Genomic DNA, 24,572 nt, shown 5'->3' with positions numbered 1-24,572 from the left:
ATAAATGAAATGCTATAATTATTGCGTATCAGACATGTGAAACGAGCCGAGCTGATAAGAGAAAGCCGTCAGCCAGCAGGTGTAGTATTACGGCTGGGAACGGCGGGGCTGCAGATGACATCAGAGCGGAGTGTCGGGCTGTCTACATTGTTCTTATGGGATCGAGACAACCTCTCTCTACTAACCTTAGTTGTCACCACCTAACTTCTATACTCCAACTTTCAAAATATATTTTCAAAACAAATATGGAATTAGCAAATAAATCCAGCATGGCAGGTGATCTGAGCCTGTAGGCTCTGTCTGACACCAAGTATATTTCATTTATTTGTCATATTATTAAAAATCAAGGAAGTTTGTGTAAATATATTCTGATAGCTCTGCTGCATTAGTTTGGTCACAATTTTTCTCACTAGATATTGCGAGGATCACTGGAGACTCAATCTCCTCCTCTTTCTCTTGGAGTGGGCTTGACCGCTACCCCCTTTCCCTTCCCCAGTACTTTCCTATTAAGCCCAGAAGATTCTCTGTCTTTTCCCAGGATTCGGCACATTTCCAGTCCTGCCTGCATGAAGTTGCCAAATTAGGACATAATTTTTCCCGGAGCTTGGAATTCTAATGACGTGATACTTCAAAGAGTTATGAGACCTTCTCAAAGCAGGGCTGAGAGGTATATAAACGGGGCGTATGACCTGTGAGAGCAGTGAAATGAAGGGGGTGGACCCCTTGGCGAGCGATAATGGGTGACAAGCAATAGGCTTTGTGTGCGAAGAGTGGATTGTCAAGTGTCATAGAGCATCTGGGGATAGAGTCATGCAGTGAACAAGGGAGCAGTGCAAAGCAGTGTGTTTGTACCAAGGTGCGTGGTGATAAACGAACATTAGATTAGCTAATAATAAAATTGTAATTTATTAGACTATCCTTTCAAACCAGTTTTCTTCCACCTTAACAATATTTGTTAAATGTTTTTTGAGCTGTAAATGGTCATGCAAGCAGGGCTGCATGGTGTGTGTGTGTGTGTGGGGGGGGGGGGGGGGGGGGGCAAAATCCCCAGTGCCTGAGCCCAAGGTGATTCTCGTTTTGAGTTTTGAAATTTTTTTAAAGCTGGGGTTTCCCCGGGTAAGATTACCAGATTGTTACTTACAAGTAATGCGATATGCACAGATCACATTTTCAGTTACAGCCACAGTAAACCATTGCAGTCTTAAAAAGTTTATTTTTTAACTGTGGGGTTTTAAAAGTTGTACATTAAAAAATACCTACAAAATTATATACCCTTGGGTCCTTGATTTCTCTCAATGACCCTCAGTGGAGGTGATTATCATTATGAACACAAGTGTGACTTTTACCACTATGTATTATATAATATTTAGTAAAAAATCTTTTAAAAATGTTTTAGACAAAACATGAAATGCAAGAGAGCTATAATCATAAATTTACATAAAAAGCCATGAAATTATGACAATGTAACAACAAGGAACTGAAAAAATAATAAAAATTACTTGTGATTCTGAGCCTTAAAGCTAAGCTGTAGTTAAGTTACATAATGATGGTGTGATGAAATGTGGGTGTTGGTGTGGTGTTAATGCCAGGTGGCTGGGTGCACAGTGTTGCATTCTCAGGAGATGGGAATCGCGTGTGCTGGGTGGGCCACGACTCGTCGGTGTGCATCGCCGACGCCTCGCGCCAGTTGGCGGTCACTCGATTGCGCACAGAGTTCCTCCCATTCCTCAGCTGTGTCTGGGTGGGAAGCAACTCGTTTGTCGCTGCGGTGAGCATGCATCCCTTCTCCTCGCTGTTCGGATGTATTTCAATTACATCCAGCCTTCAAATAGAGATATTTAATTAAAGTTTACACTTACCTTTCATTTTTAAAAAAATATATATTATTACAGGATGTTCGAAAATTCATAGATGTTAATGCCGTGAAATCCCAGCCGCAAATCAAAACAACAAAAACTTCTTTTGAAATTTTGCTGTCTCCTGTAAGTTTTGAGTAAGATGACTTTGAAGTGAAGTGATCAGTCTTTATTGAAATTTAAAGTAACAATAAAGAAACCCACAGTAACACTTAACACAGGTTATTGCTGTGTCACAAGTTTAATGTTTCATATAAAGGTAGTCTTCAATATCAACTTACATTTATGTGATTTTCAAAGTTTGATACATACTTTGCAGGACATTTTTCTTCATACCTCATGAATTTAAGATTGAGGTGAGTACGTGATGAGGCACATGGACATCAACCATCACAGAAGTTGCATATTTTCATATCACATGTTATAGCATGACTTGGATTCATAAATACAGTGTTGTCTCTTCACAAAATTTCCTTGTAACTTTAGACCAAAGGAGGTACTAAATTTTTGAAAATTATTTTTGACTTCAGTTTGCCTGAGTGAGAATTGAAATCTGTATGTAAATTAAATACTTTTCTTTCAGTGAGAATTAAATTTTGTTGCTTGGTTTCATTGTGTAGTTATATTTAAAAATATTTTTTTAAAGGGCCACACTTGCTGTCCCATGCTGTACTCAGTAAATGATGCTGGTCAATTGTACCTGAACTCCAAACTGGACATGTCCCAGAAGAAGGAAGCAGGGGGCTTAAGGTGTGTATTAAGCTTTGTGCAATACATAATGTATTCAGGAGCCTTTTATGTAGGCCAACATTTTGAATGTCTAATACTTTGCAAAATGTTTTAGACAATGAAAAAAAAATCGTAACAAATTATTTGAAGATTTATTTGATATCTCAAAAGTTTTAGCAGTGTCAACGAAATCAACCACAGTTGTAATCCTTGGTTACAAGAATAATTTCTGAAAATTCAAGTTAGTAAGTCTGGTGGCATCGAATAGTGTATTTTTAATGGCACCTATTTAATTGCATGACGGCACTCTCAAGGGGCCGGGCATGTCACCATGAACTAGAAAGCAAGGTACAGTAGATGCAACATAACTCCGAGCCTGGGTGATGGTTAGAAAATTGATGTGTTTATGTGAGTCACGACATTGGGGTAGGCAGACGTGGCGCGGCAACGAGCGATAATGCATAACTTGATAACAGGGGCTACACGCTACTGCACAGAGTGAAAACTTAGTTCTTCGGTGAAATCCGACGAATACATTCGTTAACACATCCGTGGTACTTACTAAACGTTTTCGTTTACAGTTTGGATCGAGGTTTGTGTGCATGTAGTGTATCACTTTTGTTCAGAGCCAGTGTTACATATGTAGTGCAGTATTTCAGTTAAGTACAACTTTATACATAAAATGCCTCCAGTGTTGTCAAAAGTTAAGAGTAAAAAACTGCACTCGCAGGCGCGGGAAATCGTCTATAACATTCTGCAGTTTATGGAAAATGAAGCGTGATTGCAGGAACCCTCCATTTCACTAGAGAAAGCACAGCTGAGAACAGCTAAGGCGACGGGTGTGTCTCGCACGACTACAAACAATTAAAAGGGAGGCTAAGAGGAATGAAGTTGGTGAGGAACATCTTTCGAGATGCCCAACAAGAAGCGAAAGAAAACATGTCAACACGAACTTGACACCCTTGATGAAGCTGTGGTACGATGTACTGTGTACAATTTTTACTTACTTGAAAAACGTGTGCCGACTGTCGAAACTGTACGACGTAAACTAAAGAATGACATAAATTACCAAGGGAGCAATACAACCTTAAGGACGACTTTGAAGAAGCTAGGATTCAGGTGGCAGAAAACCAAATCGCAGCACTTACTTTTAATAGAAAAATCAGGTATTCGGCAAAAACGTATAGAATATCTCAAGAGTATGCGTCAATATGGAAACGATGAACGCACAATTATATACATGGATGAGTCGTACATATTGTCGTCTCAAGAAAAAATTAAATGTGGAGTGACATGTCCTCAAATGGTTTACTAGTGCCTGTCGCGAAGGGTCAAAGATTAATAATGATTCATGCAAGTGGCAAAAAAGGTTTTATCCCAAATGCTCTTGCAATGTGGAAGTCGCACCAGGCAACAGGGGATTATCACAAAAACATGAATAAAGATTATTATGAAAAATGGCTCACCGAACAATTAATACCAAATCTTCCACCAAACAGTGTTGTTGTGATAGATAATGCTCCCTATCACAATGCAAAAATAAATAAAACGCCTACCTCCAGCTCGACAAAATTGGAAATGCAGCAGTGGTAAAGTAAGGAGAATATTTCCTTCACTAGTGACATGCTCAAACCAAACTTGTATAACCTCATAAAGAAGTACAAACCTTCGCAAGTGCAGTACTCGGCAGACAGACTATTGGTAAATAGTGGCCACACATTACTTCGTCTGCCCCCTTATAATCCAAATTTGAATCTGATAGAAAGCATGTGGGCTAAAGTTAAAAGAGAAGTCGCTTCAAGAAATGTTACTTGCAATTTGGCAAATGTAAAAAAACTTTGCGAGGAGATATTTAACCAAATGGGTCCAGAAGATTGGATACTGATTTACAATTACGTCAAAACACTCAAGAACGAATACTGGGATAAGGATGTGCGTGCATTTTGACATTGAAATTGATAAAGTGATTGTTCAGTTAGGTGATGCAAACACTGACAGCAGTGATGTTTACACATCAGACTCTTCGGATGGAACAGTCAGTGGCGTTGAAGAACTGAGGTAGTGCTTGGAACGTCAGTGGTAAGTGGTCAATGTTTTCTGCTTTTCTCTACTTGCTGTGAAAGGTCGCCGTATCTGCTTATACCCCCTCCTCATCCACCCGACTCCCCACACGTGTTGCTTTCCCTACTCCTCATGTGTGACGTAGCTCAAGCTCGGAGTTATATTGTGCCTAGTGTAATACTTAAATGTGTCTAAGTTGCCTTGGTTGTACAAAGCACACATTGCCCTATGTTTTTACACCATTAAATGCACCTTAAATATGATAAGCAAAGTAATTTTTCTGGTGAAAACTCACGTCATAATACTTCTCAAAATTCTCAACACACAAACTTTTCAAGTGTTAAATGTGGTTGTTTCTATTTTTGGTTGTCTAGCCAGCCGGGCCAACCTGAATGTAACAAATTCAGTGTATATACATTGTATGAATTTTATGTTTTCAAATTAACACTTGGACAGTAAAAAATTAAACCTTTAATTTTAGCTTAACTATATGGTATATTCCTGGGACTCTAATATATACAAATATATACATATATACACACATATATATTGCATTGAAATTTAAACTACACTTTAATACCTATGAGGTATCTTTCTGTAAGTGTGTCAATAACTAGAGGCAAGATTTTATGGTGTTGTTATAAGGCAAATTTCATTTTTAAAAAAACAGATTTCGGAGTTATCGGTTTTATTATGGAAGACTTTTATAAGCGATCCGATAACTTATCAAATTTATTAAAAAAAATATATTCATGCAAGAGAGAGATTTATTATTTTTAATGCATAAAAACACATTGTAAAATATTAATATAATAAATGGCATGTGTTACACTTACAGAATGGTGAAATTTGAATCTAAACTTTGAAAATCTTAATAAACTGTAACATGGTACAGTTAATTTTGTCAAAATACATCTCCTTTGGAAAGGTATGTTAAATTACATTCATTTTTATATACACTAATATTGGCTAATAACACAAAAAGTTAGCATGGTAAAATGCTCTGCATTTTCTGGAGAAAGTGTAGATCGCCTGTCAGAAACTACTAGAGAGTACTTCGAAAATGAACGTTCACAATCAACATTTGCAGTTGGGAACCATATTGCTCTTAATCCAGCAGTTGAAAATTCACTGTAGTTGGTTTTCCTTGAACACAGAACTTGCACAACATTCGACAGTCTTTGTTTCTGGTTTTGCAAGTTCTTCTGTAAAAATATTCTTGAAGGTGGCATTAGCTTCAATCGCTGGGAATATGAGAAATCGCAGGTAGGTTTAGGATTACTTTTTGTACGTTTTTCAGGTTTCTTGCACACCCTACTTATATTTTGCGGGTTAAAAAAGTGATCAATTGCCTGAAATGTTTCCCTGCAAGGATCATTCTGCATCAGTTCTAGAAGTTTAGTTTCACATTTCTTGCCAGTTTCTTGCCTGCTTCACGGTGCGTAGTTCACAGATCAAGTCATTTACTGAAGCTGAAACATCATTGCTCAAAACACTGAATTTGTTCTGCAGAGCTTTCAATTTTGTTGTCAACAAATGTGCAGTTGGGTACGTATTCCCTCTAGGGAAGTTATCAACTCTGTTAGAGGAGAGCAGTTTTGTGCCACAAACAGAGCTTCAGCTTTCTCAACATTCAATTCCTCTGCAGACATTTCTTTCAGGAATTTAATGCCACTGTTGTGTTCTCTCAACTCTTCAAAGAATTCCAAGATATCCTGCAAATGTGCTGAAACCATGTGTTCCATCTGGTAAGAACAGGTTGTGGAAAGAGCTTGCACATTGCAGGATCATGAGAGTATTTGGTGTTCAGAAATTCCAAGTACTGCCAAACAACTCCAACTAAATTAATTTTGTGCGCCCAGCACTGCACATGTATCACACGACCACCCAACACACCTTGAAGTGTACTGGCACATTTAATCATGTACCTAGCAGAGTCTGATACGAATGCACACACTTGTGAATGATCAACTTCATATTTAGTTAGTGTGTCTAAAACAGCGCGAGTACATGATACAGAATCTGCAGAATCCAAAACAACTGATTATGCAGCAAGATGTGATGATTGTGTTGCACCAGGCTTGAAGGGTCCTGAAAATAATATTGAACACACAGCACCCATTCCTGTCTGTAGTTTCATCAGCAAAAACACACATACCTGCCAACCTATGAAAATCTGAATTAGGAAGATTATTAAACACAAATAAAATTACCAATTTCGACAAAAAAAATTACATATATGGCTACAATGCAGACTTGTACTGCTAAAATACAACTAAATTACACAAATCACCCACTATCAAATAAGCTATAGCTACATTAAAAAATATTTGTGTGTTACATTTTGACTGTGATACTTGAAGATCAGCACAATATTTCACACAAGAATACAACTCACAGAATATATCTTGGCTTCCGATAAGAATTTTGCCAGAAAACTAGTACCGTTGCTACCATCAGTTGCGACTGAAAACAGCCAACTTTTTAAGTACTGCTCTACTCCGGATTTTGCATCCGAAGCCATCTCTTTCATAATAGCAGAAGTTTTTGTATGCCCACATCCATATTTCTTGGCAATTTCCGAGTCTGGGAACATTTTTTTGACAAGCGCACCTGCATGATCTGCGGCCGCTAGAGGAATGTTATGCTCTATCAAAAACGAAGTAAATAAACACTCAGATCGCGTAATGTCTAGATCTGCACCCCCAGATTTAACAAAGAACCTTGAAAGTTTGTGATTATCTTCTTGGCATTTTACGTTGGATAAATGCTTCGCACGTTTGATGTGCACGCTGATGTCACTTTTACCACCATGCGATATGTTGATGTCGCATCTGCATATCTTACAAAATCCAAACCTTTCCCCTTTGTCAGAATTTAAAATGCATGGAAACTCTGCACTATATGTATCACGGAATGTCTGGTAATAATATTGTTTTTTCGTACTCATCTTTGAAAACATAATGCAGAAAGTTTGTGCTTCATAACCTGTCACAAACGCCTAAACGAGGCAACGGCAATAGCCCGTAACAAAGTAAACAAATTCGTAAACAGTTGTTTCACGTTGCACTCGTTGACCACAACGTATTTTGCCAGTTTAAATGTATTTGAAATTAAAATTTTAATACGTAATAGCAGCTCGTAAATTATAAATCAAAATCACATATCTTAAATAACCGTCAAACAAGCGACGACGTACTCTCTGTAGAACTGTGTAATGGAGAGAAAAAAACAATCAATAGTCATGAGCACAACACGCGATACATCGATCGACATGAATGTTGAATCGATTTGGAAGACACCGACTTTTTTTTACCGCGAAGCTATTTTAATTACAAAAATAGGAAGAATTCAGACAATTTCGGAAAATCGTAAAGAGCAGTTATAATTCGGAAGACTTCCGGAAAAATCGGAAAGGTTGGCAGGTATGAACACATATTGGAATGTGACTAACGATTTTATAGTCTCTCTTTTATTTTCTGCTACTATCGGGATGTACTTCTTTCGTAGCCAATCTGCAGTTGGTAGGTCACCACCACCCTTCACACACTCTTGAAACCATGCTGTAAGTGCAGGATTGTCCAATTTCTCCACCGGGATATTTGCTGAAACAAAGGCTTCAGTTGTTTTTATGATAAAGTCTTCTTTATCATTTTTGGCCTTTTTCTTGTAACTACCGACTCGGAAATAGAAACTTGCCTTTTTGTGGGTATCCCACTCTCTTTACACCTTTTATGTTTTTCACTTGACACATATTTCACCAAAGTATTGCGTCTTTCATGTTCGAGCCGGCAGTTGCAAAATTTACACATCAAATTACTTTCACACATGTAAAAACCTTCACCAACAATCTCCTTAACCCTCTCGTTTGCAGAGACTTTATTCTTCGGCATTATGAAATATTTGTGTTTCAGAATAATTTACATTGATTTGCCGTAGCGAAATTCACCAAGCTTACGTTTCAAACCGCTTGAAATCATAGAATATAAACTGAAAATAGTACCGTTTGCTGGTTTCGTGAACTAAACAACAAACAAAACATAAGTAGTCTTAGATATTCACGTAACTAAAAAAAATAATTTCAACACAAATAAAAAATGCTACACTAGCGCTTCGTTGTGGTCTAATGCGTCAAATTGGTATCGCAACGTCCAAATATACGAAAATTGTTTCGTGTGTTCACTTCACCATCACACGTCAACCATCAACTTCTGAACTTGTGGCAGTACGCATCTCGTAAATTAAGGTTATGTTGCGGACTTCGGCATATTTCACATTATTTCGCGGACTTCAACATATTTAGTTTTATTTCGTGTATATAACCAAATTTAGGTGTTTTGTTTTATCGCGATTCACCATAAAATTGTGCCTCTATCAATAATTAAAATGCCCAGTAAGGTAAAATATTACTGATCTAAAATTACTGTTCAGGCAATATAATCTTTCAACTGAAATGAGCGCCAAATTAGTTCAGTTGTATTTATCGAAATCTTCCAATTGAATAATACAATATTAAAAGGAAAAAATTTCAAGAAAAATAATTAAATGTTAAGCAATATACAACTAATTAATTAATTGTATTCAAAATTAATGGTTGATACTTAAATAATACGAAAATTAAAAAAAGAGATTAAATTTGCCAAACAGTAATTAGCCTCGGTAAACAAAACTAGCTCATTTAAAGTAGCACTAAGACTAATTAAACAAAAATTGTCAGTATTTCTGAGGGAAAATACTAAGTTTATCAGGAATAGTTGTACAATATACGAAGTTACCCAAAGTTAAATTTAAATTAGGAATTATACAAACTTTAACAGAAATCAATGATGATATGAAGAATTTTGGATACAACTAACCTATTTTGCAATATTAATCTATTACTAACTAAACTCACATATACCTGAAGCAACAACACATCATCACCATACATACAATTTTATAAATATCCAGTCAATACAAAATCTTCAGAAATATTAATTACTGTGGTCTTTCATAGCAGTTAACAGTAGCTGATGAACTTGAAGAATGATGATTCAGTCCTGTAGTAGTATATGTTAGAATTATTTTTAAAGCAGCGAATCTTCATCTAGCTAATCATCTATTAATGTTTTTTTACAAGTGTTAAATTCACATTCTTGAATCTTGCTCCGTAGATATTCCTTTAAATTCGGTGTAAGACTTTAATTAATAAAATAACAGGGTAATTATAAAGCCCGTGAATCATTTCAAAAAATCGGTACAGTGAAATGGCTAAGAATTATGTAACAAATTATATACCACGTGAAAGAAAAACTCTCAAAGTTTATTTTCACTAGTTATAAATGTTCTATGCGTCCACCTTGCGTCACACAACAAACATCTAATCGATAGTCCAATTCTGCCCATACCCGACCCAGAATATCAGGAGTGATGGTAAGAGCAGCTGCTACGATGCGGTGTCTCAATTCGTCAAGGTTCTGTGGTAGAGGTGGAACATAAACACTATCCTTGATGTATACCCACAAAAAAATTGCAAGGTGTCAAGTCTGGTGATCGTGGTGGCCACGGGAGTAGCACTTGGTCAGCGGCAGCCCCATGGCCCATCCAGCGATGTGGCAACGTCTCATTCAGATAATCTCGTACCACATTGTGGTAATGAGGTGGAGCACCATCTTGTTGGAAGATGAAGTCCCTGCTATCAGCTTCAAGTTGTGGCATAAGCCACAATTGCAGCATGTCGAGGTAGGTGATACCAGTGACAGTTCTCTCAGCGAAGAAGGGGCCATAAACGGTCTTGTTTGACATGGCACAGAACACGTTAACTTTTGGCGAATCTCGGATGTGTTCGAGAGTTGCATGTGGATTCTCTGTCCCCCATATGTGTGTGTTGTGTCGGTTGACTCTTCCTGAGAGATGAAAAGTGGCTTGGTCACTGAAGATTAATTTGCTTGCAAAGTCATCGTCTTCAAGACGGTTCTGCATGGCAATGCAGAACTGCAGTCGGAGCAATTTGTCATCGTGGCTGATGGCTTGCAGAAGCTGCAATTTGTATGGCTTCACTCTTAATCGCTTACGAAGAATTTTCCATACTGTCGGCTGAGGGATGTTCAATTCTGCACTAGCCCGATAAGTTGACATCTTGGGACTGAGCACCATCACGTCCCGTACACAATCCACTGTCTGTTGTGACATGCCTGGCCGACCCGACCGTTTTGCGTCGCACAAACAGCCGTCTTCCTCGAATTTCTTGTACTACTTCATTATGCTATTGTAAACTGGTGGTGTTTTGTTAAACTTGCCACGGAAAGCTCTTTGGACACTCACTACCGATTCGCTACGGGTGTATTCAAGGAAAAAAAAGGCTTTTCTCTGCCTGGTTCGCAGCACTGTCGGTTGTTTTTTAAAATAACGTTTTGGCGCTACATTCAAAAACATTTTGAGAGTTGTTCTTTCACACAGTATATAATTTGTTGCATTATTCTTTTCCATTTTGCTGTACAGATTTTATGAAATGTTTCACGGACTATATAATTAGCCTGTATATTATCACATTAAAAATGTCAGTCTTTTTCAGCCTTCTAAATTCAATATTTGTTCCAAAACTCATGGTTCTTAATAATAACTTTCACTTATTTTTTCCTGCCCTTGTTTTTAAAACTTAACACATTTAATTACAAAGAGTATTTAACATATTTTATTCACAAGCATAGAGTAATGCTGTAATTTATAATTAAAGAATATAACTGGTGTTATAAAAAAAATTACACTTATTAAATTGTCTCGACAAAATGCAGTACAATTTCATTACAATATATAGACACACACACTTTTATAACATTCATTAATTTTCTTGAATGTCAGGTGGTAATCTGCAATAAATAAATAGTGGTGGGATAAATTTTGTTGATTTTTTTGTTGAGCATATAATTATTTCTAAGCAAATTTTATTGTTATTTAAGGACTTCATGTATTATATATATGTAACATGTATTATACAAATGTAATTGAATTGTTGTATATCCTAAGAGCCTATGCTCATACGGAATAAACAGAATGTAAATAAATAAAGTTTACGCTCACAAAATCATTTCATTGTTACTTAAATGATCTTATTTTTTGGTTTTCCCTGAAATTTGTAAAGGAAATTCTCTTGGTGATAAACTTGTATAAAATTTTCATTTACTGTAATATATTTTGAACCAGATTAGGTATGTTGCTAAAAATAACATTGACAACAGTACAAGAAAGTAATTTTTGTGTCATGGGGAGAGATGGTTCGTTCCAGCTGTTTGTTTCATGAATTGGAAAGGTTTCTGATGGCTTGCCCGAGAACTTGAGAACTCTAAAAGATATGTTTGTAAAACTTTCTCATGCCGGCACAAATGGGCGGGGCTTGGTGTGTTCCAGTGCAATGCGCAAGTTCCAGAGCTTGGATCGCCAGGCTCGCATAGAAATAAGTGATACAACATTGGAAACCATACATCAGAATGCTATAACGTGTGTCAGTTTGTTTGGAGGGGTGAAGGGTGCTGCTTCCAAAGTCAGCACCAGTGGTCTGGATGGACAACTTGTAATTTGGGACTTGAAGGTAATTTAAGTGTGCATAGTAAACGTATCAAATGTACTTATTTCTCTCTCTCCTAAATGGGAATTTTTTGTATTTCACAGTATGTTTAAAACATTAAAATCCTAGAATTAAGTTTATTATTGTTGGTATGTAATACAAGTTTGCCCTTTAATACGAAAGCACTGAACATATTTAAAAATTTTATTTTGGACTAGGTTGGATATCAGCTTTTAAGACTTCATTATTCTGTAACTTAATATGGTAGCCCTTCACCATTGCTATTTTTGCTTTCAAGCCATAAAAACCTGCCAGTTGAATATCTATGAATCTAAGAGCCTGACACTAAGATTTCCTACATCTGCTTGAAGTCTCTAGTTTGCTAGCTCACTGCCTTGCTCGTAGAGGCAGGGCCTTTCATCATTCTTTCCAAATAAGCTACCAAAAATTTTGATAACCTTAAAAGTTCTCTCAATTTAATATTTATAGTATAATCACTTCCAGCTGATTCTCAAATGTATGATTTGATGCTGAATTTGGTTTATGATGAGAAGTTTTAAGGTCAAGTTAGTTTGAGAACAAGCTTAAAAAATAATGCCTTATTTGGGCACTCTCTTGCCCAAAGAATTTGATTAAATGCTGTGATCCTACCAGTTTTTTACGTGGCCTTTTTTTTTTTTTTTTTTTTTAGAAAACCATTTAATGGTTTTATTTTCAAATGGTTATTTTCTGGAAAATTCCATTCGTGTGTAAAGTTGTGTTTTTTTACCATTAAAATTATCCATAGCATCGGGGTGATTACAAATTAAACTATAGTTTAAAGAATACTTTTTTTTTTTTGTAAAAATTTTTATCACCGTATCTATTATATTGTTCAAAGGATTAAAATAAAAATACCAGGGTTTTCTTTCTTTCCCATTCAATGGGACTATATAATTTCTTAGATCAGCGTAGCTACGAATTTGGAAACCTGGGAAAAGTTGAGAAATTTGTAAGTAATAATGAAAAACCAGGGAATGTCAAGGAAAACCATGACATATTGAAAATATAATCTAAAGAATTTCCATTACTGCAAATTTAATATTTTCTAATTTGACAACTGACTTATGAAGGATAAGTACCCTCTTTTATTGCATAATTGTCGCACTGGCATAATCGTCGCACTCGCATAATCGTCGCACCTATATTTTTAGCCGTCAAAATTGGGATAAAAAAACTTCTCGCGTAAACGTCGCATGATGTTTTTGGTCCCGCTATTCGATGCCGAGCGCTATGTGTAGGTATCTTTTCCTTATAAAACGATGTGTTTTAAAAAGTAGAAATCTAATATTTATTCGGAAAATACCACTTATTTAATTAACGGAAATACGAAGTTGTCCGGCGTGTAAATTTTCTTTTAAAGACTTTTTGAATGTTATTATCTTTATCTGATCGTCTGCATCGCCGCGGTGTACCGGTGTAGATATCTTTTCCGTATAAAACAATGTATTTTAAAGTAGAAATCTAATATTTATTCGGACATTACCACATACTTATTTAATTAACGGAAATACGAAGTTGTGTGACCTGAAAATTTTCTTTTAAAGACTTTTTAAACGTTATTTCCCTTACTTGATCATCTGCGTCGCAGTGGTGTACTGCTTATGAACATATAGCCAGCGCTAGTTGGCATCATACGTGTTTGCTTATGTTGCTTCCCGTATAGAGCGCGTGCACATAGTCGAATATCAATATCTCGCCGATTGCATGCAACGTGCGCTCTCTGTCGAGAGCCGAGTTAACTACATTTGATGGCCCACATTCTTTCGTGGTGAATGTGTAGGTACTACGGCAAAAGTTACGCGTTGGTTCACGTTACAGATTCAAGTGGTTTGCGTTAGTTTTTTTTTTCTATTTAAAGTTGAAGAAAGGTTTTTGTTTAATGAATTATTGATATAAATTGTTTGGCATGCTTTTGTATGACTAGATGTAAGTTTTTGGACATACGCCATTGCTAAGAACTTTTTCTGTTGAAGAAAAACTAATAAATAAAATAAATAAAAATACACAAAATTAAGCAAACAATTGCTGTTGTCAACAAGAATATAAACACCACAAAATATTCCGAAACAGAAATATGGTCAACAAACAAAGAAAAAACAAAGAAAAAAGTACTAAGTGAACAAAAAAACACACAAATGATGACAACACAAAAATATTGAAACCAAAATAATTCAGCACAACAGTTGAAACGACACAAAAACACGACAAAACGAAAAGACAAAAAAATACAATAGTTTTACCAAAACAGAAACAAGCGACGTTTCGGGAACTGCTATCTGCTCCCGTCCTCAGGCAGAGACGCACATGGTACGGAAACACAGGTGCGACTGAGAAGGGGCTGGAAAATGAGGGTATTTATCAGAGAAAGGGCTACATCTTGCTCAGCCAATGACAGACGAGCTGTCTCCCCATTGGCTGTGCACCATGTAGTTAAAGTGGATTGGTTATGGTGGGTTGAGTATTGGCTATTGTTTTGTGCTGCAGGGATGTTTCTCTCTTTATCAAAGGGATCCACTTTTTAATTCAATGCTCTGCTAGCTGAAAATATTTTTATTGCTAATAATGAAAGCTGATTCTTTGATTTTCCTTTTTATTTTATCAGATTCCTGTATGAGTGGTGTGGAGTCTTCCCAGAGAATTTTGTGGCTATTTTCCCATGTATGTTCAGCAAGTCTGGATTTTAGGGTTTCACCCTTCTTGCAGTTGTTTTTGTGTTCTTTGATTCGGGTGGATAGAGCTCTGCCAGTTTCACCTATGTACATGTGGCCACATTCACAGGGGATCTGATACACACAGTTGTGAGTTTGTAATTTTTCTGTGGCTGGTTTCACCTTGGTAACAATACTTTTAATAGTAGATTTAGAACGGAATGCTGTTTGAAGTCCATATTTGTTTCCCAGGCGTCTTATTTTTTCTGAAAGCCCTTGAACATACGGAATAACTAGGGTTCCTGCAGGTTTCTCAGTTTCTGTGGATTTGAGTATTTTGTTGGATTTCATATGCTGTTTGATGGTGTTGACAGGGTAACCATTGGCTATGAGTTCTTTTTTTATACGATTGTGTTCAACCGCAATAGATTTCTCGTTAGAACAAATAATCTCAGCATGGTTGGTTAGTGTGTGAATTATGCCAGTTTTTGTTGTTTTGGGATGGTTGGATGCAAAATTAAGGTATTGGCCTGTGTGCGTAGGTTTCCTGTATACTTTAGTTTCCAGGCTGTTGTTTTTTCTGCTGACTAGTACATCTAGGAAAGGAATGCTACCTTTGGTTTCTTTTTCATATGTGAATTTTATTGATGGCCTCAGAGAGTTGAGGTGGTTCACAAATTCCTCCAAAGTTTCAGATCCATGTTGCCAGACAGTGAAGATGTCATCCACATAACGGAGCCAGATTTTAGGAGGGCTATTACTTTTGCTAAGTGCTTCCTGCTCAAAGTTTTCCATAAATATATTGGCCATAAATGGTGAAAGAGAAGAGCCCATTGCCATGCCATCGGTCTGTTTGTAGAAAATATCCTTGAACTGGAAATATGTTGTGGTGAAACAGAGGGTAATCATTTCCATGATGGATGGGATTGGTATTATAGTTCTGTCCTGAAAATTGTTGAGCCACTAGCAGGACAGACAGATACATTTGTCAAAGATTCTAATCATTTTATTTCTATAGTCAAAACACTGAAAATAGAAAACAACGATACCCTGGTGAGTTTTGATGTCCAAAGCCTCTTCACTAATGTGCCAGTAGCCGAAACACTCAGCATTGTCAAGGCCAAATTGGAAGCTGATCCAACCCTAAAGGACAGAACTATAATACCAATCCCATCCATCATGGAAATGATTACCCTCTGTGTCACCACAACATATTTCCAGTTCAAGGATATTTTCTACAAACAGACCGATGGCATGGCAATGGGCTCTCTTTCACCATTTATGGCCAATATATTTATGGAAAACTTTGAGCAGGAAGCACTTAGCAAAAGTAATAGCCCTCCTAAAATCTGGCTCCGTTATGTGGATGACACCTTCACTGTCTGGCAACATGGATCTGAAACTTTGGAGGAATTTGTGAACCACCTCAACTCTCTGAGGCCATCAATAAAATTCACATATGAAAAAGAAACCAAAGGTAGCATTCCTTTCCTAGATGTACTAGTCAGCAGAAAAAACAACAGCCTGGAAACTAAAGTATACAGGAAACCTACGCACACAGGCCAATACCTTAATTTTGCATCCAACCATCCCAAAACAACAAAAACTGGCATAATTCACACACTAACCAACCATGCTGAGATTATTTGTTCTAACGAGAAATCTATTGCGGTTGAACACAATCGTAAAAAAAAAGAACTCATAGTCAATGGTTACCCTGTCAACACCATCAAACAGCATATGAAATCCAACAAAATACTCAAATCCACAGAAACTGAGAAACCTGCAGGAACCCTAGTTATTCCGTATGTTCAAGGGCTTTCAGAAAAAATAAGACGCCTGGGAAACAAATATGGACTTCAAACAGCATTCCGTTCTAAATCTACTATTAAAAGTATTGTTACCAAGGTGAAACCAGCCACAGAAAAATTACAAACTCACAACTGTGTGTATCAGATCCCCTGTGAATGTGGCCACATGTACATAGGTGAAACTGGCAGAGCTCTATCCACCCGAATCAAAGAACACAAAAACAACTGCAAGAAGGGTGAAACCCTAAAATCCAGACTTGCTGAACATACATGGGAAAATAGCCACAAAATTCTCTGGGAAGACTCCACACCACTCATACAGGAATCTGATAAAATAAAAAGGAAAATCAAGGAATCAGCCTTCATTATTAGCAATAAAAATATTTTCAGCCAGCAGAGCATTGAATTAAAAAATATGTGGATCCCTTTGATAAAGAGAGAAACATCCCTGCAGCACAAAACAATAGCCAATACTCAACCCACCATAACCAATCCGCTTTAACTACATGGTGCACAGCCAATGGGGAGACAGCTCGTCTGTCATTGGCTGAGCAAGATGTACCCCTTTCTCTGATAAATACCCTCATTTTCCAGCCCCTTCTCAGTCGCACCTGTGTTTCCGTACCATGTGCATCTCTGCCCGAGGACGGGAGCAGATAGCAGTTCCCGAAACGTCGCTTGTTTCTGTTTTGGTAAAACTATTGTATTTTTTTGTCTTTTCGTTTTGTCGTGTTTTTGTGTCGTTTCAACTGTTGTGCTGAATTATTTTGGTTTCAATATTTGTGTGTTGTCATCATTTGTGTGTTTTTTTGTTCACTTAGTACTTTTTTCTTTGTTTGTTGACAATATTTCTGTTTCGGAATATTTTGTGGTGTTTATATTCTTGTTGACAACAGCAATTGTTTGCTTAATTTTGTGTGTTTTTTGTCTTTCTTGTGTATTTTTATTTATTTTATTTATTAGTTTTTCTTCAACAGAAAAAGTTCTTAGCAATGGCGTATGTCCAAAAACTTACATCTAGTCATGCGCTCCCATTGCACAAATATTTTAAAGATAACGTGCTTTTGTATACTCCACCTTATATTAAATAAATGTACTTTCCATGAACTGGTTTTTTTTTATGAATAACTTTACCTGACAAAATTTTTTTCCCCGTATAATCGTCGAACCCCTACTTTTCAAACTTGATTTTAGAATAAAATGTGCGACCATTATGCGAGAAAACACTGTATTGTTATTAAGTTCTAATAAAAATTGTTTAGGATGTCTAAACAAACATACATTGTTTTAATAACTATTGTTTTATATGGAGGGAAAGATGGAAAACACATTTCTGTTGCAGGTGTTTTAAGGATTCAAGGAAATTAATTTTGGAATTCTTGGTTTTGTATGTGTTCTAAATGTATTTCTTTTTGTTTCAGTCCCTGGAAGATTCCATACAAGGGATGAAGATCATATAAGCTACAAGCAATAGGCATGCTACAAACTTATTTTTTTTTTTAGATATGTTGTAACCATGTCAAAATTTAAAGAATTTTTCTGTATTAAATATGTTAAGGATAATTAAAGTGATTATTAAAAAATTATCTGGAAATGAAGTATTACCATGTTGTATTGAATTCGTCTTTTAATAAAGTTCGTCTCAGACTATTATTTTCTACAAGTTTGTGTATGTTTTTTGAAAGTTCATAATGTATGGTAACTTACTGAGCCCATCACAGGATCCTCAGCATATGAAACTGGTTTAATTTCACACTAATCATGTACATTTCAATTAATTCAAATTACTGTGACATAATAAAGGGCTTTAATTCTATTTCATACTAGTGCTTACACCTAAATTTCCCATTAAAATAGGCTGTCTACAACAGTTTAGTGCAAAAAAATTTTTCTTCTTCCAAGCCCCTAGTCTCAAAGCTAGCAAGGTATTTAAATTGGAGTGCAGGTTTGCTTATGTGTGTTTAAATGTTTTGTAGTTTATGTACATCTGGCTAAGAGAGTAATGTAAATAATTTACTTTGCAAAATTTTGTTCCTTCGTGCATGAGGTCAAAAATATCACATCTCGGGGAACATGCTTGGTCACACTTAAGTATGCTTCCAGCTAGGTGGCTTCATATTAAACCTTCATTGCAAATTTAGTTATGAAAAGCAGGAACTAAATTAAGGTTGCAGCCAATGACATTCAGTTTTGCTTGGTCATTTAAACATGCAGTGCTTACTTGACCCTATATTCTATATATGATGAAAAAATGTTTGTTCAACTCAGAGGCGCACCCAGGAATTTTTTTTGGTGGGGGGGGGGGGGGGGGGGGGGGTTGAATTTTTTTTTATGAAGGAACAATGGGTCCAAAAAATAAAAAAAGGGGGGGGGGAATTTGGATTTCTAATTGGTGTTATTTAAGAAGTTTTTGTATCTATTGAATATACTGCTGGTAGAAAAAAGAATTTTTAGTACGGTACTAAATTTTTTTTTAGACAAGATTGAAACAAAGATACTCATCAAACCCAGGGTCTCGTCCGCTCAAAATCAGTATTATTTTAATACCATGAGAATCATAGCATGCATTAAAGTCCACATTCTGTGCAACTTAAATCACTGACAGTGATGGTTTGCTTTTTACTGCATTCACACACACAAATTAAGTTCACTCTACGAGTAAAAACAAAGGGTATAAAATTCACTCGTATAATGTCTAGTTAAAACTGCAGAAATACAGTCCAAAATTATGCAAAAATTGATATAAACGTAGCACACAAACAATTCTTAGTTTTTATATAAAACAAACTAATTTGTAAAAAAAAAAGTAATTCACGGTAGCAGACTACAAATGTAATACTACAATAACACTGATCAGCGGTCACCAATCTTTACTACTGAAGGCCCGAGGCCAAAGGAAAGGAAAAATATATATCGGTAACTACAATTTTTTACACTATGTGTTAAAGTTCGCTCATTACACACTTTAAAGGTAATATATTATAAATCTTTTACTGGTTATAGTAATTTTGGAAGTCTCTAATTTTCAGGAAAACTCTTTTTTTTTGTCTAAATCTAATCTAGTATAATACATAGCAAAGTAAATAATTAATACACAAAATCAGTAAAAGAATTGTGTCACTGCATTTGAAGAAATTATGAAAATCGAGTTGTTCTAATGTTCCGCCTGTCCTTCCAGGAAACGAAAGCCTCATATTTAACAATGCTGCATCAGTTCTGTCAAATACAGTTGATGATACATATTGCAGACATACTAAATGAAATGTTCTTGGTACACTATTAAAAAAACACTACTAAAAAAATTGGTTGTCTGTAAAGTCGGTTTACGGACGATAGTTTAACGTGACGTCATAACAAAACATTGATGAAATGATTGATCCAGAAGAAAAGGAAATATCATATTCGGCCTGAAACTGAGCCGTAATAGGTTTTTGCAACCAAACCATTTAGGCATTAAAAATATTATATTCTTTGAGAAAGAATTTTTTTTTTAATTTTTCAATCTTTCGCATGATAAAATCTACCTCTGCATACTTTTATGAATAAAATTGAATCATTTTTATTGAATTATCACTATTTTGTATTGATACAAAGGAGTGAAATGAAATGTGCAATTGAATTAATAAATTTACTTTTATTTGCATTCATTAATTCAAATATATTTATTACTTTTGAAATGTTGCGTGCGCCATATTTATTTTTACAAGTACAAAAAAAATTTTGCGGCTGCCGGGTTTCAAACCGACAACCTTTAGTTCAAGAGTTAGGTACGCTAACCACACGCCCACGAGGCCATATTAAGATAATATAGTTTTAAATCTTATATATATATATTTATAAAAACTTTGTTCACAGTAGGGGTATAATATTAACACAATTTTATAATAAATACGCATTCCAAATACACCAAAATTATTTATAATGTGTTACAATATTTTTTAAAACATTGTGCAAAAGATCCCGGGTGTAATTTGAATTATTATGTGTAACTGTAAAACACCATTGTTGGTTCAAAACGTATTTGTTTTTCAACATTACTTTTAAATAACCGTACCGATTGTCCTGAAAATCGGTGGACGATCGTTAAATTACATAATATTAATAATTCAAACGACGAAAATATGATTGAAAAGTCAAATCGATGGTTGTTCCAATCGAGTGGAAGAGAGATGTCACGCATGCGTACAATGAGCACGAAGAGAGATGCCACGCATGCGTATAATGAGCAAACAGAACACATCCGTAGTGGGGCATCCGTAGTGGGACACTTTTTCGTGCGTGCAGCCGGCGTTCATCGATTTATTAGACGTCACGTCAAAAACTATTATTCACGACAAGGCAATATGATTATTTTAAACAAATATCCATTCTTCTTGGTTTTTCCGCAATTTTGTCCAAAATTGTGTCAACTGATGGTGTCAAGTTCCTGTATTTATGCAGGAGAGATAAACCATTTAACCTTGTTTCAGAAGTAGAACTTCTTAAATAACTTTTCAGTCTACGCAGAGTGGAAAAAGTCCTTTCATTTTCAGCAGTGGACACAGGTAGTACTGCTAATATATGCAACATAATTCTAATGTTCGGTAGCATGTTTTCATCACAATGCTTCAGAGCACTTAATGCATCCTTTGGCCTGTCGTCATTGTTCAGCCTAGCAATAGCTCTGTACCAAAACCTCAGCTCTATTTGTAGTTCGTCAGTTGTACCATGCAAGTCATTTTTGTAGAACATCACCAAAGACTGAAAGTTATTCAATGTTTCCTCAGAGAATTTGGTGGGACCTGTTGGCAACAATGTTTGGAATTCTGTCAATATTAACCTGTGTTTTGTAATTCTTTCCTCCAAATTATTCATGAATGCATCTAAAAACGGGATGTATATTCAGGGTGGCCACCAAACGGGAAAAACCGGGAATATGTCGGGAATTTGAAAGGGCCCGGGTAAAACCGGGAAACTGTCTGGAATTTTATTTCTTTCCTGGGCAAATGCTGCGGTGTAAATGCGCACAACTTATATAAGACGTACATCGCGGCGTCTGATAATCACGCGGCAAATCTGTACAGTGTCATGTTGGCAGCGACTGTAGTGTTCCCAGGCGTGTCATGTTTCTTCTTTCCTCATAGACGCAATACGTCACTAAGAGGCGGAGGGGGAGGGGGAATATGAACCGCACTACGGCGTGCAACACGGGGTGTTGTTCTAATTTGTACTGTTCAGTACAAGTCTTCGAGCGGTTTTAGTCTTACGCTGTGCAGTTTATTAGGAAGCTATTGCGGCAATGTCTACTAGGTATTCCTGTCGTTATGAGTCTTGAGGTTCCATGGGCTACTGAGGATGCGAAAGACAGAACTTGTGCGAGATGCAAGATATGCAATAAAAGTTTCAAGATCGATACGATGGGTAGGGGAGCATTTACAAGCCATCCCAAATCTAAGAATTACAATAGAGTTATAAATAACCAATCAAGAAACCTGCAAGTTACAGAATTTTGTTTCCACTCAACCTGCTCAGGATGAAGCCCACACTTCCTGTAACAAAGTTTTATTAGTACTTTAATTTATACTAGTAGCTTCCAACGGTTTAGCGGTGTTATAAACTACGACGTCTTGTAATCCATCGCTTATCAATAAACTGTCAAATATGTCCAGTAACTAACGACACAACACGTTTTTTTATGAATATTCGCAGCGTGTTGAGGCCGGCCGATAAACCTTCCGCATTAACTTACCTTTAACGTCGGTAATGCTATGTTCACTTAAAATTTGTAAAATAATAATACTAAACATATAATTATTATGTACACCAGAACCCCGATTTCACGAACACCGGATTTAACGAAGCAGTGATTTTACGAGTACATTCTCGGGAACCATAAAAAAATTGGAAATTTTGACCAAAATGTGAAAAACAGAAAAAAATATTTAAAAAAAAAACGCAATGAAAGATCATATATACCGAATAAAAGCATGTTGGACCTCCTGCGGTCACCAGCAAAGCATAAACACGACCCAATGCGTGGTGCAACTGCTACATCGCTTCGTTATTGCTCATGCGAGAGGCGGGACGTGGAATGTTAGAAGAAATGAAGGGGGAAATGTGGGGGATGACAGACAGCAGCCAGTGTGTTTCCTGCGTGGGGAATAAGTGGCGTAGCTCCTTTTTTTATGCTGTGTGAAGCGACCTTTTTCTATCAACTCACGGGAAAAGATAATTGCTTGAGCTGTCAAAATAAACATCGCTGCGACAGTTAAAACAAGACGCGGGCAAGCATCCGGTAGGTCGATGTGTATATCTATTCGAAAAACATATCTCAATTCATGACACTAATAAGATTCCTTATAACTTACACGTATAGCCGGATGTTTTCAGCCTGATCCATGCAAGTTCTTTAGCCACGTTTTGAATGAAAACAACCACCAGCCGGCCAGTGTTGTGCCCTGTTTAATACGCACAAAATATACCAAATATATTTGGTTCAAAAAAAAAAACAGAAAAGAACCTCGGGGAACTTAAGGCAAAAAAAGTCAAAATAATGAGTGATGCCTTAAAACAGACCGCTCTCATAGACGAAGAAATTTTAAACACAAAAAAGGTTAAAGTTATGTGGCAAATATATATTTAGTAAACTGCCACCTGTTTTTTTAGTTGGGTATGTATCACATTTTGTGCATTTTTGTTTTATATTTAGTACTATACAGTTCCGTGTTTTAAAATGTGTGCTTTGTATCATGTATTACATAAATAAAAACATGTCATTTTGTATATATATTGCAAAACCTGGAAAATCTTGAAAATACCTGGAAAAACCTGGAAAAAACCTGGAATTTTTTATCACAAATATAGTGGCCAACCTGTATATTGCGACTTGATACAGTGAAACCTCTATTTAACAAATCTCAAGGGACCAAAATTTGTTGTGTTTGTTGTAAAGGGGTTTGTTAAATGGAGGTTTTGCACGATATATTTCTAATCATCATAAAGCTTCACATAAATGGCTAGAACTTTCTTTCTGACTGTTTAATACGATATGAGGAATTAAACATGAAAAAGTGCATAGAATAAATACACTTGTTTAATGGCCAACCATTTGATGCTTGGAAATTATCAATTCCCATCCCCAGTGCTTCCTGGCGTGCATTTTCTTGTAAAATCGGCCCAGAGACGTTGATGTTAGATGCCCTAGTCTCCATTAGCCAGTCAAACAGTATATTGTCCAAATCATAATTATTTTTTTTTACATACTTTCACACGTTTTCGATTTGTTCCTACCAGAGAAGCGTTGTTTTCGATCTGTTCGCGGTTGGATAATATGGTCGAAAGTGTAGACGCCGGGATGTCGAGACGTTTAGCTATATCACTTTTTTTTTCCACCTTCAACTGCATTAAAAATTTCTAATTTTATTTTAATGCCAATCTGTCACCGCTTTATAGGATTAAAATTCATTTTATAGTAGTACCGTGTTGATTTCCGTAACTACGTGTGAAAAATAAATAAACAACAGTGAAAACTGAAAAAAACTGAAATTGTACTACACCATAGTTATAAATATTTGCGTGTGCGCATCTTTAACCATAGAAACATAAAATTTACTAGTTGTTCGTCTTGCCAGAGCGATGGTACAGGAGGTTTCCGCCACTAGCGCTAAATGTACCCGCCATTTTGAACAAAGTGTGGCATGTATACACGACGTGTGTTATCCATGATGCTTTGTTTATTTATTGTCTTCCGCGATGGTGCATATTATTTTAAGGTTATACGCACGTATTTTTAAGCAGTGAATGAAAAAAAATTAGTGGATTTCTTGTAAGAGATGTTTATTTTTTCGTGTTTTTCAAAAGCGGCCGTTCGTTGTAAAGGGAATTTCACTATTTTGGAACAAAT

At 36.2% G+C, this 24,572-nt stretch overlaps 1 protein-coding gene across 1 annotated transcript in view; it reads left to right on the top strand.

Moving 5' to 3' along the window:
• The window catches only part of LOC134541894 (actin-related protein 2/3 complex subunit 1A-B), a 56,139-nt gene extending 37,830 nt beyond the window's left edge, over positions 1–18,309 (top strand). Inside the window, exons 7-10 of the mRNA XM_063385627.1 lie at positions 1,590–1,768; positions 2,503–2,606; positions 12,033–12,213; positions 18,112–18,309. Coding sequence (XP_063241697.1) covers positions 1,590–1,768; positions 2,503–2,606; positions 12,033–12,213; positions 18,112–18,150 — 503 coding nt within the window. The 3' untranslated portion in view covers positions 18,151–18,309. The remainder of the gene's footprint in view (positions 1–1,589; positions 1,769–2,502; positions 2,607–12,032; positions 12,214–18,111) is intronic.
• Positions 18,310–24,572: the final 6,263 nt, after the last annotated feature.

This window comes from Bacillus rossius, chromosome 1 (genome assembly GCF_032445375.1).
Source record: "Bacillus rossius redtenbacheri isolate Brsri chromosome 1, Brsri_v3, whole genome shotgun sequence".
NCBI lineage: Eukaryota > Metazoa > Arthropoda > Insecta > Phasmatodea > Bacillidae > Bacillus > Bacillus rossius.
This window is presented reverse-complemented; position numbering and strand designations above follow the sequence as displayed.